Below are 14,170 nucleotides of genomic sequence, written 5' to 3' on the forward strand. Positions count from 1 at the left end.
GATTGCTGCAACAGGAGATAAAGTCGCAAATACATGTACATGTACATGCCCCCTCCTCAATATATTGTTTTGGTCTATCAATCTACATGCGCACTGTAGTACTTCTTGTTTTACAAAGGGATGAGAAGGGGAAACAATTACACAGGGTCTCTGGGCAATTTCAACCCTGAAATGCTCAAAAGAGTCCTAGAAACTCAAAAGAGGTGCCCTGGAAAACCCCCAATGTTAAAGCTTAAATGCAATATTGCAGATTTAGGAAGTAGACCTAAGTTAAAGTAGCCCCCAAAAATATATATATTTTTTTTTTACCTGAGAGCACATGCTTACCGAGATAGAATAACATGCATGGAGCTGCTAGCTTTGCATAGTTATCAATTGATTAAATCAATAAATGATTCATACTTAGACCTTAAGACGTCAATGCAAAAGCCTAAAGGTCTACATGTATATTGGATCCTGTTGGCTATTGTTCACAACTTCATCATGGTGTAATGGTTATGACTCTTGTCTTTCAAGAGCTCTGAGAGATGTGGGTTCAATTCCAAACCATGGTGTGTTTTCCTTCAGCAAGAAATTTACCTACATTTTGCTGCACTAAACCCAGGTGAGGTGAATTATGGGTACCCAGTCGGAAGAAATTCCTTGAATGCTTCAGCGCCTATGGCAGCACTGCTAAAGCTGGGGTAATAATAGCAGCGCTTTGTATTCTCAGTCAAAAAGCTATTATTATTATTATTATATATAATTTCATATTTGTTTCCACATTAATTGTCATTTCAGGTCATTCTCTGAAAGCCCCTGTGGGTCGATGGCAGAAGGGGAAGGACCTCCAGTGGTTTAACAAGGAACGGAAAGGAGAATTGTCTGAAGCTGAGGCAGTACGTCAAGCAGAGAAAGAGGCCTTAATGATAGCCCTGTGAGTATGTCAGTATGGAGTTAACTTCCACATGTACATCTATACAGTACATCAGAGAAAAAGTTTCTACGGTGGCTCGGGTGATCGTGCCCTCTTGATGCTCAGAAGAGCCCCTGAAAATCCCCATTCTCTTAAATGTGAAAGCTTTATTCAGCGTTGCAGCTTGAGGTAGTCAGTGGTGAAAAGTAGCACCCAAAGATAGAAAAAAAATTCTCTTCATCTACAGGGGTGCATTTGCCCATGATAGATTATCAGAATCAAATTTTATTCTTTTTTTCAAGGATATGCATTAGCTAGTTCTTTAGCTAGCTACATGTACATGTAGGTCCAATTAAATGAATGAGTGATTCTGTGAGAGGACTCCTTTTTCTTGACTGTACCGAAATATTATTGTTTGTATGAAATACAAGCCAACTTGACCTATAAGAGAAATCCACGGGTGCTTATCGATTATTTTATTGGAAAAGAATTAGAAAATGCGTAATTTGTGCAACGGTGAACAATATTTGTAAGGATCTTCATTCTTTAGATATAAAAACAAATGAAGTTGATTTCACACATGTGGCGTTCATTGTTTGATGAAGTAAAGTGCAAATAAGATAACTTTGAAATGAAAAATTACACCTGTTTTTCTTGATTCAGAGGACAAAAGGTCCCAGCAAAGCGGCCAGCTCAATCTGTGAAGCCAGAAGTAGAGAGAGTCTCCTCAAGCCCAAGCCCTCCACCAAAGAAGAAAAAGAAGAAGAAAAAGGTGAGACACGTCATTCCTTGTATCCGCCTCCCCCATCCCCCTCCATGTTACTTCAAGCTTAATTTGCAAATACGATGAAGATTTAAAAGGTTCAACGTCCTATTTCATTCATTTCCAACAGAAAACAAAGCCATTACAAGACCCTAAGTTTCAAAACAGGTGAAATAAGTTGACATATTAATATTCTATTCTAATTTTTGTTCTTCATTTATTTTTCTGTGAGCAGATATCCATTGAAGTAAGCTATAGATACATGAAGCTTTATCAATGGGGGTTCCGCTAAATAGCTGCGGTGTATGATGTGAGAAACCTAGTAACCTTGATTTTGATAGTGTGCTGAGCCTTGCAACCACTGTGATTCTAATAATCATTAGATTTTCATGAAACTGAGCCCAAAATGACAGAAACCTATAAAGTTAAAGTACTGACTTAGTGGGTGTTTCAAAGGGGACACAACATTTGCTCCTGCGACAGTTGCTCCTGGCTTAATTTTTTCTAAGATGTAGGATTAGGGTCTAGGGTAGGGTCTGGTGTTAAACCCAGGGTCGAAGTTGGTCATTTCATTAGTGTGTGGAATTTAGAGCAGAGCAATTATCGCCAGAGCATATGTCATGGGACGGTCTCATAAAGCTGGTTTTAAGATACAAATGACTTTCCGCACAACTGACCAGTGACGCTTCCTTGTGCTAATAATATTAAAGAACATATGCCAGTTGTTCTTAAAGTCACTCTTATCTTACAAACAGCTTTACATCCACCTGGTGGGGTTTTTATAAAGCTGTTTGTAAGTTAAGGGCGACTTTAAGAACAACTGGTGATCCTTTCTTGTGGTACATGTAAATGGTATACATCAAAATGTTCATTGGTGATGGTTTAGCGTGTAAGAAATGGTCACCAGTCGTGCTTAAAGTCGCTCATGAACAGCTTTATGAAACACTAACCGGGTGGGTGTTTCATAAAACTGTTCGTAAGTGAAGAACGACTGGTTAAACATTCTTACGCGCTGAATAATCACCAATGAGCATTTAATGGTGAATATCATTTACCACAAGAAAGGATCACCAGTCGTTCTTAAAGTCGCCTGTAACTTAAGGAACAGCTTTATGAAACGGCTCCCATGGCGTAGGAGACAAGCATGCACTAATGATTATAACATCAGTGTTACTATCTTGATTTATTTCAATGTAGAAGGAGCCAGAGCCTGGTAGTTTAGATGATCTTCTACTTCAAAAACTCAAAGGAAAGAAAGGGTAAGTATCTCTTCTTTTGTCGAACAACAAAACGTTGATCTCCTTATATTTGTTTAAATATAGCTCTTTTTTTGTATAATATCACCTTTATTTGATATAAAAACACGGAAAGTACAATGAAAAGAAGTTTAGGTTACTTGGTGTTTTTTTTTTTTTTTTGTGTTTTCTTTGTGACAAAGTACAGGACTAATGATTGCAGATAAACAATATGATAAGAAAACAAAACAATTTTCCCCCATTAAAGTGTCAACAAATATAGGTTTAGTTTTTAAAAAGGGGAACATATTGGTACCAATAGCATTTTCATTTATTTGACATACACTAATGAATAGATGGGGCCTTGTACTGTAGATTAAATGCTTTGGGCATTAGTTCTGTTCTTGGAATGGAACGCTGGACTTTCATGCATGAAATCAGGCACTTTAGACAGCTTTGCCAAGGTACCTAAGGGGAGTGGGGTGATGTGTTTGGCCAAGGTACATTACTTAAGTGGGGGTGATGTGTTTGGCCAAGGTACTTAAGTGGGGGTGATGTGTTTGGCCAAGGTACTTAAGTGGGGGTGGGGTGATGGTGAAAGAAATATCACAGAGAAAGACAGACATCTGCGGAGTATTCATTAGAGGGCTTATTGGGTGTTATATTCAAGAGTTCTCACAGTGCTACGGATAACAAAACGCGACAGGGAAACCATCCAGTGGATTTTGGACCAGACTACAATACATGTAACAAGACGTTATCAAAGCAATTAAAACAATGAAATGGAGATGGGCTGGCCACCTTGCAAGGTCACATGACAATAGATGGACCAAACACATTGATCACAGAATGGAGACCATGGCTAGGATCACAAAATCGGGGTAGACAAAAATTCAGATGGAGTGACAAGCTCACAAAGTTCATTGGCACAAAGTGGATTGCATCAGCACAAGACAAGCACCTTTGGCACCAACGTGAGGAGGCCTTCACCTTGAAGTGGGCAGAACATGGCTGATGATGATGATGATTCGACAGTTGGCATTGGAACTTGCTTCTTAGCCAATCAAAGTCAAGAAAAGTTGTCAGGTTGTCAGATCTGATGACTTGTCAGACAAAACTGTTGATGAAATGATCTCTTGGATTCCACTCTTCCTGCATTGTGGCCCAGTGGACTAGTCTCCTGGCTTTGAAACAGAGGGTCGTGGGTTCGAATCCCAGTCATGGCATAATTTCTTTCAGCAAGAAATTTTGTTCCATGACATTTGCTCCGATGACAACTGTTCCGTTGGAAAAACTGCATATTAAGCCAATCATAAAATCTTACCTCCAAAACCAAATAAACCCTAATCCTTATCTTTACATATTCTGAACCAAAAGCTCTTACAATCCTAACTCTAACCCTATATGCTCTCTGAGATACATGTATTAAGACTGGAGCAAATGTTGTGTCACCAGAAATTAATCCACAAAGACGTGCTGTACTGAACCCAGTTGAAGGGAAGAAGTAATTCCTCAAAAGCCGTGAGCACCGGAATTGTAGACTTGCTTAGCGGGGAAATATCGGAGCGCCTTGAACACCAAACAAGGTGGATTGTGCACACCGTACAAATACTCTATATTATCACATTAGTAATACATGTATATTATACTAATAATAATATAATATAGGGTATTTGTATTGCGCACATATCCACCTTGTTAGGTGCTCAAGGCGCTCCTATATTACCTGGCTAAGCAAGGCGTTCATAGCGCACACAGCTTTTCAAGGAATTACTTCCTACCGGTACCCATTTACCTCACATGGGTTGAGTGCAGCACATTGTGGATTAGTTTCTTGCCAAAAGAAATTATGCCATGGCTGGGATTCGAACCCACGACCCTCTGTTTCAAAGTCTGAAGACTAATCCACTGGGCCTCAACGCTCCACTTATTGATAATTTGAATAAAGCAAATTGGCTTAGCTCTGTTGATTGATCAAGTGCATTGTTTTTCACCATGTTCTCATCTTCAACCTTCTCCTTCACTATCTTCTTTATCTAGGTTAGAAACATTGAAAGAGCTCAAGAAGGAGAAAAAGACCGGAAGGGATGCGGGAAAGTTGAAGAAGAAGAAGAAAAGGAAACACAGACATCGTGATGAGAGTGATTCTGATTCTACACAAGACACTTCAAGGTTAGTTTATTTTTGGCTTTTCGCTCAGTAGCGTATGAGCCATTCAGCGATACACAGGTAATGAGGATTCGTGTCCACAGCGCTTAGTGGCATTAGTTAACATTGATTTGACTTTTAACAATCTCAGCTGCAAGGTCCTATTTGCCACCTCTGTCTGTGATATGCTCTAAAAAGGACACCCTGAAAAAAAAATTGCATTTGGAAATCATTACGTAGTGCTTCAAAAAAGTTAGGAATGTAGTGACCGGAACACCGTCTTGAAATCGTTTTCATGAACCTGCCCAGCTGAGAAATCAAATGATTCCACATATATGTTGAAAAAGTCTGCACAATTTATGTCTTCTTCCTTCTGGGTGTTTTGAACTCCATACATGTATGAACAATACGATATACAATACATATCAAAGTTCAGGATCTATTTACAACCTTTGTAATGTTAACAAATATGACAAATTGGAATCAGAGAAAATAGTGGACATATGTGTGACTAGGGGCCCATTGCAGAAAGAGTTGCAATCAATCGCAACTCCAAAAATAATGCACAACTTGATTTTCAACCAATCGACAGCGCGCATTTGGGACTTGCAATTGATTTTTTTGACTTGCGTTTAAACGCCACTCTTTCTGCAACGGACCCCTGCTACCCCCAAAACGAGCAATAAGCCACTAGGGAAGGTTCACTGTAAAAACTAAAACAATAATTTGGTCTTCAAAAAGTCAAAATTATGAAATGAGTTCATCTGAAGGGGTAACTCTCCTTCGTACGATCGGAATTTGAAGTTGTAAGAGTTAAATAAAACACGAGACATGTGATTTTTTTGTTACACTCTTTTTTTCTGGACAGCTTGGAAGTTCATAAAGATTAGAAAGTGTGTACATCTTGTGCTTGAGTGAACCTCAAACTCAAGCAAATCTATTGTCAATTCTAACAATTTATATATCATGTTAAAGCATAGAATGGTCTGTATCAAGCAGGCATGGTATCAAGCTCAATTAAAATCTCAAAACTCATCTTGGGCAACTTGTTGGTTTTGGTGTGGCAAGTCATAAATTTAAATAAAAGAACATATTTAATTTCACAGTCATGGGACATCAAAATAAGAAGATTATGAAAGGTTGTTAAAAGTTATCAAAAGCTAGCTGAATTAATAATATTGACATAAAATGATAGGCAGAGGCTTCATCTATTATAAATAGGCCTATCTTTGCTGTCATGTTTAAATATATTATAAAGCAATATCTCTGATGCCGTGAGACTATAGCAAATACACCCTTTCTTCTTGCTTCACACATTTTTCTCTCATCAGCAAATATCTTGTGGCAGTTTTTTGGCAAGAGAGTATAGGCAATGGGTTCTTTGCACACACTGTTGGTAGTCTTGCCGCATCAGACACATCTCTACTGTTAAGCGTCACATCACAGATAATGATAATTATAATAATAATACGACGTTGCTTGTATAGTGCATATCACTGCCCATGGGCGTCTGTATCAGAGATGCCAACCGTTACGGATTCGCCGTATTTGTTCCGATTTTATTCCTCCAATTACGGTGTTACGGCAACAATAAAAAGGTTACGGAAAAAACAACTACAATACATGTGTATTGTGTATTGCTTTGCTGTGCATGTGTATATATGCGTGTATTGTGTATTGTGCATGTATATGCGTGTATTGTGTATACTTGTATCGTGCATGCAGCGTGTGTGTGGCCAACGGTAAACCAACGGGAGTTTCTCTACTGAGATTTCTATTGCAAGCGCCTCCGCGCGCTGCTGCTGAATACACAGCGAAGTGCGGAGTGCAAGCCGCGGTTCATGCATGCACAATGTCAATGGCGATTGGGTGGTTGAGCGTATAAACGATGCTACTTCGCGGGATGTTCCTGAGAAACTCCCATTTGTTCCTGACAAATATGGTAAATATTCCTGACAACCATCCCTTTAGGTTGGCATCTCTGCTGTATGCGCTTAATAGGAGAATAGACAAAGAAAGACAGCGGATTAAAGCTATCATGTAGACTGTCTCAATCATAAAACCGCTTAAACAAATAAGATATAGCTGCAACCTCTGTCTAGATTATAGCCTAATCAAAGATCTCCGTAGAGCTAGACTATTGTCACAACACATGTGTTATAGTTTTCTTATTTACTGATCTTCAATTATTTTTTCTTGCTTTCAGCTCTGAATCAGAGTCCAGTGATGGTAGAACAAAATACAGCAAGTCGTCAAGAAATAGCAAGAGGAAATCGTCGGACAAGTCATCAACGAGAAAACGTCATAGTTCAGAGAGCGATGATGAAGGCGATTACAGAGGAAGGAAGTCAGAAGCAAGAAATGACAAAAGAAAATTGTCAACGAGAAAACGCCAAATATCGGATAGTGATGATGAAAATGATTACAGAAGAAAGAAAGCAGGATCTAAAAATGACAAGAGAAAATCGTCCATCAAATCATCGACGAGAAAACGTGAGATATCGGACAGTGATGATGAGAATGATTACAGAGGAAAGAAACCAGGATCTAGAAATGACAAGAGAAAATCATCCGACAAATCATCGACGAGAAAACGTGAGATATTGGACAGTGATGATGAAAGTGATTACAGAGGAAAGAAAGCAGGATCTAAAAATGACAAGAGAAAATCATCCGACAAATCATCGACGAGAAAACGTGAGATATCGGACAGTGATGATGAAAGTGATTACAGAGGAAAGAAAGCAGGATCTAAAAATGACAAAAGAAAATCATCCAACAAATCATCGACGAGAAAACGTGAGATATCGGACAGTGATGATGAAAGTGATTACAGAGGAAAGAAAGTGAAGGAAAGTAATAGAAGGAACAAAGAGCAGACAGGAAGAAGGTCAGAAGGCAGGAGAGAAGTAAGGAGAGACCGTATGAAAGATTCTTCCAACAGTGAAAGTGAAGATGAAAGTTTTAGGAAAAAGAAGAAAAGAGATAGAATTACAAGTGATCAGAAGGATCAAACGTTAGGAAACAGAAGTAGACAAGGCAGAGGGATGTCCAGTAGTGATAGTGATGACAGTCATGAGAAGAAGAATATCGAAAGGAGACCAGGCAATAGGGAGAAGGTGCATGATAAGAAACAGAGGAGCCGATCTTCTGACAGCGATGAAGATGATGGAAGAAGAAGGAGAGACGATAGGTCAACCCATCGGACAGACAGAGATGAAATCAGACTGGGAAGAAATGATAAGAAGATTTCGCAAAGGAGAAATGATGATAGGCAAAACATGCATGATAAGACGGGCCGATCTTCTGACATTGACAAAGATGATGAAAGAAAAAGTAGGAAAGACGATAGGTCAACACATCGGACGGACAGAGATGACAGCAGACCGGGAAGAAATAATAGAAAAATAGACAGGACAGAAATAGAAGGGAGAGAAGATTATCCCAAACAAAATAGGAAGGATGACAGCAGGTATAGAAGGGGAGATGAATATGAAGAAGATAAAAAGAAAGTCAAAGGTAATAGCCCTTTACGTGTCGAAGACGAGCGAAAGGTGTCTACCAGAGAAAATCATGATGGAAGAAATGGAGATAAGGCTGAAAGTTATAGGAAAGATAGAAGAAACAGTGATTATGATTCAGGAAGAACGGGCCGGTCTGCAGAGAGAAAAGATGATGTGAGAAAGGAAAAGGGGAGGGAAGATACAAGGGATAAGAACGACGGAAGGGGTGGATCTGGAAGAAAAGATGACCACGGAAAGGGTAGATCAAGAAATTTAGAACTGCACAATCCTTACGATAAACCTACCGATCTGGAGGAAAGAGGGAAGAAAATGCTCGGTGAATTTTTCAAGCAGATAGTATGATTTGTCAAACTGAAGGCAAAATTCTAGTTCACAAGTCATTAGGTAATGACGGTAATGGTATACATGTATGTACAAGTAATCAGAGATCAGCCAAGTAAAATCAGTATTTCTATGGTACTGTAGTTACCGTAATGACACAAGCGTAGTTGAGCAGTGTTATTATCAGCCCGTTTTCATTTTGTGGTTACCTCGAAATCACTCTAAATTACGGTAAACCTGACCCTCGAAACACGGGGCCCTAGAAAGCAAATACATATATCTGCCAACGTAATGACTTGTGTGCTGCAGATGTGTAGTTATTGTTATTTTCATGAAATTTTCACCAAGAATGGTTATATGCTACCAATGGCGCAATGAGCTAAAAAGATTTGAGAGGCCAGACATGGAGTATGAGGCAAATTTTTAAGTTGCTGTCTGTGAGCAAGCAAAAAAAAAAAAAGGGGGGAAAAATATGTGACATTTAGAAAATGATGTAATATTACCTTTTTTCAGTTTCCTGTTTTTTTTTTTTTTTTTTTCAAAGGGGTACTCGAGGATAATAATGATGATTTGAACAGACAAAGTAAAATCAGCAGAAAAAATCCTGAAAAAAAAAATTCATCGAAATCGGAAAAAGAATAACAAAGTTATTGAATAGACTGGGCTATTTCGACACCTACATGTAGGAAGATGGGGGCTGATCTCGGCCGTCAATTGTGCGATCGCGACGAAAATTGGCACACGCATTACCCATGGCATAATCTACAAGATAAACTTCCGTGAAAAATCTCACTGCTTTATTCTGACCCTAAACAAGACGAAATTAATGTATTTTTATCAGTTAAAGGAAAAATAATGAAACATTTATGAATTTTGGCTAAAAACACTATTTGCATTTGATTTGTACACGAATTCACATTTTTGAGCAATTTTGGGTCTGCAGCTGCATGCACTTACAAAATGTTGCATAATTTCAGAACCGTGTACCTGAGGATCACAATTTTGGTCTCAAAGTTGCGAGAGACTTGAAAGTAAAAGGTCAACGAGCGACGATGTCAAAACATTTTGCGCGGTAGATTTATTGTGAAAAATTTCAAGGGGGCTGAATCAGCCCCCCCCCCCCCCAGTCTTCTATAGGGTTAAAGGGTTCTCCAGGCAGAAAATATGATTTGAACAGATAAAGAAAATCCAGACAAACAAAACACTGAAAATTTGAAATCGGACAAGGAATAACTAAGCTATGGCATTTAAAAGATTTGTAAGTATTCCGGTGGAACAATTCTAGGCATGTCTTCATGAATATTCAATGAGCAAACTGATGATATCATATCTCCACATTTTTGGGGTATTTTTACTATATGAAATAAGGTTTATTCAAAATGAAATGACAACTGATTTAGTGCATGAGGTATTCATTGCTGCAATTTATTTCATTATGAGGGAGACATATTCACACATGTATGAAAAAAGGAAACAGATATGACTACATGTAATAACATAAAAAAAGGAAAGTGGGGATGTAACATCATCTGCCAATCTAATGAATATATATGACAACATGCCTATAACTGTTTTCACAAAATAGTGCTAAATTATAAAATTCAATAACTTTAATTTGGTATTTGTTATCAGATTTGATGAAATTTTCAGCAGTTTGCTCTAAGAATTTTACTCTATTTATTTAGATATAAATATTTTCATCCCGGAGTACCCCTTAAAAGCTCTGAATTATTCCAGTGAAACAGCTCTATGCTTATCTTAATGAATATGCAACGAGCGAGCTGATGATGTTATACCCCATGTATTCTTTTGTATTTTATTATATGAAATTATATTTACTCAAAGTTTGTCCAAGTATGAAAAATTTAGATTGACAGCTGATTTACTATTTGAGATAATTATTGCTGCAACTTATTTTGTTACAAGGGATATATATCATAAGCAGATGTATGAAAATATGAAACTATAATATAATTTCAATTTCATGTAATAATATAAGAAAAAGGAAAGTGTGGACATGACCTCATCAGTCCATCTATTCCATATTCATGATAGCATGCATATTACTGTTTTCAAAAATACATCTTTAGAATTCAATAAGTTTGTAATTTCTTATTAGAATTTGTTGAATTCAATTTTTCAGCATTTTGCTCTGTGAATTTAATTATTTTCAGCCCAGAGTACCTCTTTGAGACTTGTCAAGTAGGTAAATTTGTCTATTGCCAACCCGTCCACTCATCACATGATCTACATTCATTTAGTCTAACAAACATTTGGTCCAATAATCACTACGTCTAATCACCAGATCATCTCATAACCAGTTGGTCTAATACCCATTTTCTTTTCACTAATTTTTTTTTCCAAATAAAACTCAGTCCAATTAGACCAAATTGTATCTGGAATAAATTGATGTTAGACCGACCGGATATTAGTTGAATTGTTGAGAGGACGCATTGGCAATTAGACCATGTAGACAGTGGAGGAACTGATGGTAGACCAAATGATAGTAGATGAGTTGGAAATTGGATGAATTGGCATTAGACCAATTGAAAATAAACCATGAAGCATACCCCAAAGGGAGCAGATCAAGTAAGTAAACACTTGACTGAATGGCCTGTATTCTGAAGTCAGGTTTAACTTAGACCATGGACTAACTCTGTGCTAAAATTATGGAAAGGCAAAAGTGTCAAAATTTGTATTACATTGTATGTTTTTTATGCTTTGCTCTTTCCTGGTTCTTTGATTGTGAAGACAATTATCTATTCATAATTCCTAGACAATTGAGAATGATTTGATAGTCAAATGAGCTGAAATATTATATCTCTATTGTTAGTGATTTGTGTCACAATTGGCTTTCCATACTTAAACCACAACTTTAAACCCGAGTTTAGATTAAACCCGAGTTCAGAATACGGGCCATAGTGTGTAAGCTATGCTGGGAGACTTTCATATGTATTTCATCTGGAATAAGCCTTATTGCGGTTGTAACTGGGCATGAGCAGTAAAAAGCAATTCGAGATAAAACATCAAGATGGTTTCAAATTCACTAACATAAGCATTTGTGATTTGATTATTTTTCATTCATTAATTTTGAATATTCTTTTCATCACATCCACTAGTAACATTGTTCATTATTATTGGTATTTGACAGTTACCCAAAAAATGGTCAATGTGCCAAAAGTGGACAATACGACAATTTCCAAACTACGTCACTGCCATTCTACGCTAGTCACCAGGGGGGTGGTTCACAAAGATTTAAGTATGACTTGGAGTCGCACTTGAATGTCTATTTGCTTGTGGTATAGAAGGCATGACCGCATTGATCAGATCATGCAAAGAGGACGCACACTACTGCATATTGATCAATAAGATTGCGCGTTGCATATCTTGTACGCGTCAGCATTTAAGTGGAACTTAAGTCATACTTAAATCTTTGTGAAACACCCCCCAGATCTATGCCCCGTCTTCTTTCTTTCGTAGAGTTTGAATATCACAGGACGCTATGTCGTAATAGCTTACACAGCATCTTCACTTGAAAGTCTGAGCGCTTTATATCCAAATGAAAAATGGGAAAGGTCAAAATTCGATAAAAGTTGATCATGAGCTAACCGTGAATTGACTTATTTCATATACTAGTAAATGATGTTGTAAATGAATGTAGCATTCCCAACTGAGTGAATTGCCCATTGTCAACATTACTTGCACTGAACATTGTACATAAATCTTTGAACTTGTACAGGAAATGGATGAAGGCTGGGTACTTCCGATTCAGTTTTGATATGAATAATGATGACTTTGTACTTGTTTCCTACGTCACATCAGATAGAATTTCAGTATTGTTCAGGAATTGGCGAATTTTCATTTATGATGTTCAAACTGTTTGTCAGCTGAAATGAAAATAAATGTATAAACTTTTTTTATGAATGATCAATTCCAACTTGTAAATATATGTTTGTTTGATAATAATTGGTTCACCTTCATATTTGTTAATGCATAGGTAAGTGCTTGAATCAAACCAACTTTTGACATCTGGGTTCCGTTTCATAAAACTTGTTATAATAACAAATTTACAATAACAGTTAAAAGCTACTGAAATCCTTCAATCTGATTGGCTGATAGTAACTGTTATAGAAATCATGCCATTGTTATTATAACAAATCTTTATGAAAGTGGAACCAGGTGGGTGTTTCATAAAGCTGTAAGTTACCAATGACTTTATAAACGACTGGTGATCATTTCTAGAGCTAAATTGTGTGCACCAAATTTTACATGGGTGTAGATTTAGTTCCTAAGAAAGGATCACCAGTAGTTCATAAAATTGCTTGTAACTTACAAAAGTTTTATGAAACACCCACAGGGGGTTATAACATAAGTTAATATTTACAATTGATTGTAAGTTTTTGTACATCGTTTTTAGAAAAAAGGGTTTTCACTATAAAATGAACACGATTTTGGTCAAGAAAAATTTGACAAGTATAAAAACAAATCGTGGGGGGGGTCACTCCTAAATGAAGATAAAATGGGTCAACCCTTTACATTATTGCCTACCAATCACCAGGGCCATGTGCATTCTAATTGATCATATGATGCCCACATATAGATTGTAAAGTGCATCCCACAAAAAGTGAAACCAGGAATTATTGATGATTTATCATAACTTAATTGCAAATATGTTAGACAAATGACTCACATGTAACATTGTAAAGCTTTACAGGGTGTCGCAAGAAAGTAGTGGGAATCAATTGCAAACTTCCCTGGCAAATTTATGATTAATATATTATAACCATAGAAAACCAGGGGCCCGTTTCTCAACACCGTCATAAGTCTAACTTCTTGACTAAATCAGAGATAGTGAGCTACTTGTCTGCAAACCGTTTCACGAAGCCCTCTTTACCAAGATCGGGCACAACAACCTCACTAAATATTTATGACACCTCCGAACCTGTCTTAACTTCTTTCTTAATGACGTAGTGGCATCACGTGGGTAGACTATGACATGCGAAAGTGCCTAGAAATTTTAAAATTATAATCTTACGTAATCAATCATAGTGGTTGAAATCACATCACAAAACAAGTGGGTTAATGCATTCAATGATAATTGTAATACAAAGAAACTATAAAGACTGTTGGTAAACGCCACAAAACCGTTCATTTTGAAATAGTAAAATGATTCAATCGATAAAGATTCTACCACGTCAGGCCATCCATAATTGAACTCGTATTTTTTGTTTTCAGACCCTTATTAACAGTTGGATGAATTCTATCTCTAATTTATGCATATAAT

At 37.2% G+C, this 14,170-nt stretch overlaps 1 protein-coding gene across 1 annotated transcript; it reads left to right on the forward strand.

The window, feature by feature from the left end:
* The first annotated feature begins 775 nt into the window (after nucleotides 1-775).
* On the forward strand, nucleotides 776-12,817 carry LOC129275001 (protein IWS1 homolog). Its single transcript, XM_064108431.1, has 5 exons — nucleotides 776-916; nucleotides 1,559-1,667; nucleotides 2,856-2,917; nucleotides 4,934-5,065; nucleotides 7,248-12,817. The coding sequence occupies exons 1-5, from the start codon at nucleotides 906-908 to the stop codon at nucleotides 8,905-8,907; spliced, it is 1,974 nt and encodes a 657-aa protein (XP_063964501.1). The 5' UTR covers nucleotides 776-905; the 3' UTR covers nucleotides 8,908-12,817.
* The last annotated feature ends 1,353 nt before the right edge of the window (nucleotides 12,818-14,170 follow it).

The sequence above is a fragment of the Lytechinus pictus genome, chromosome 13, assembly GCF_037042905.1.
Source record: "Lytechinus pictus isolate F3 Inbred chromosome 13, Lp3.0, whole genome shotgun sequence".
NCBI lineage: Eukaryota > Metazoa > Echinodermata > Echinoidea > Temnopleuroida > Toxopneustidae > Lytechinus > Lytechinus pictus.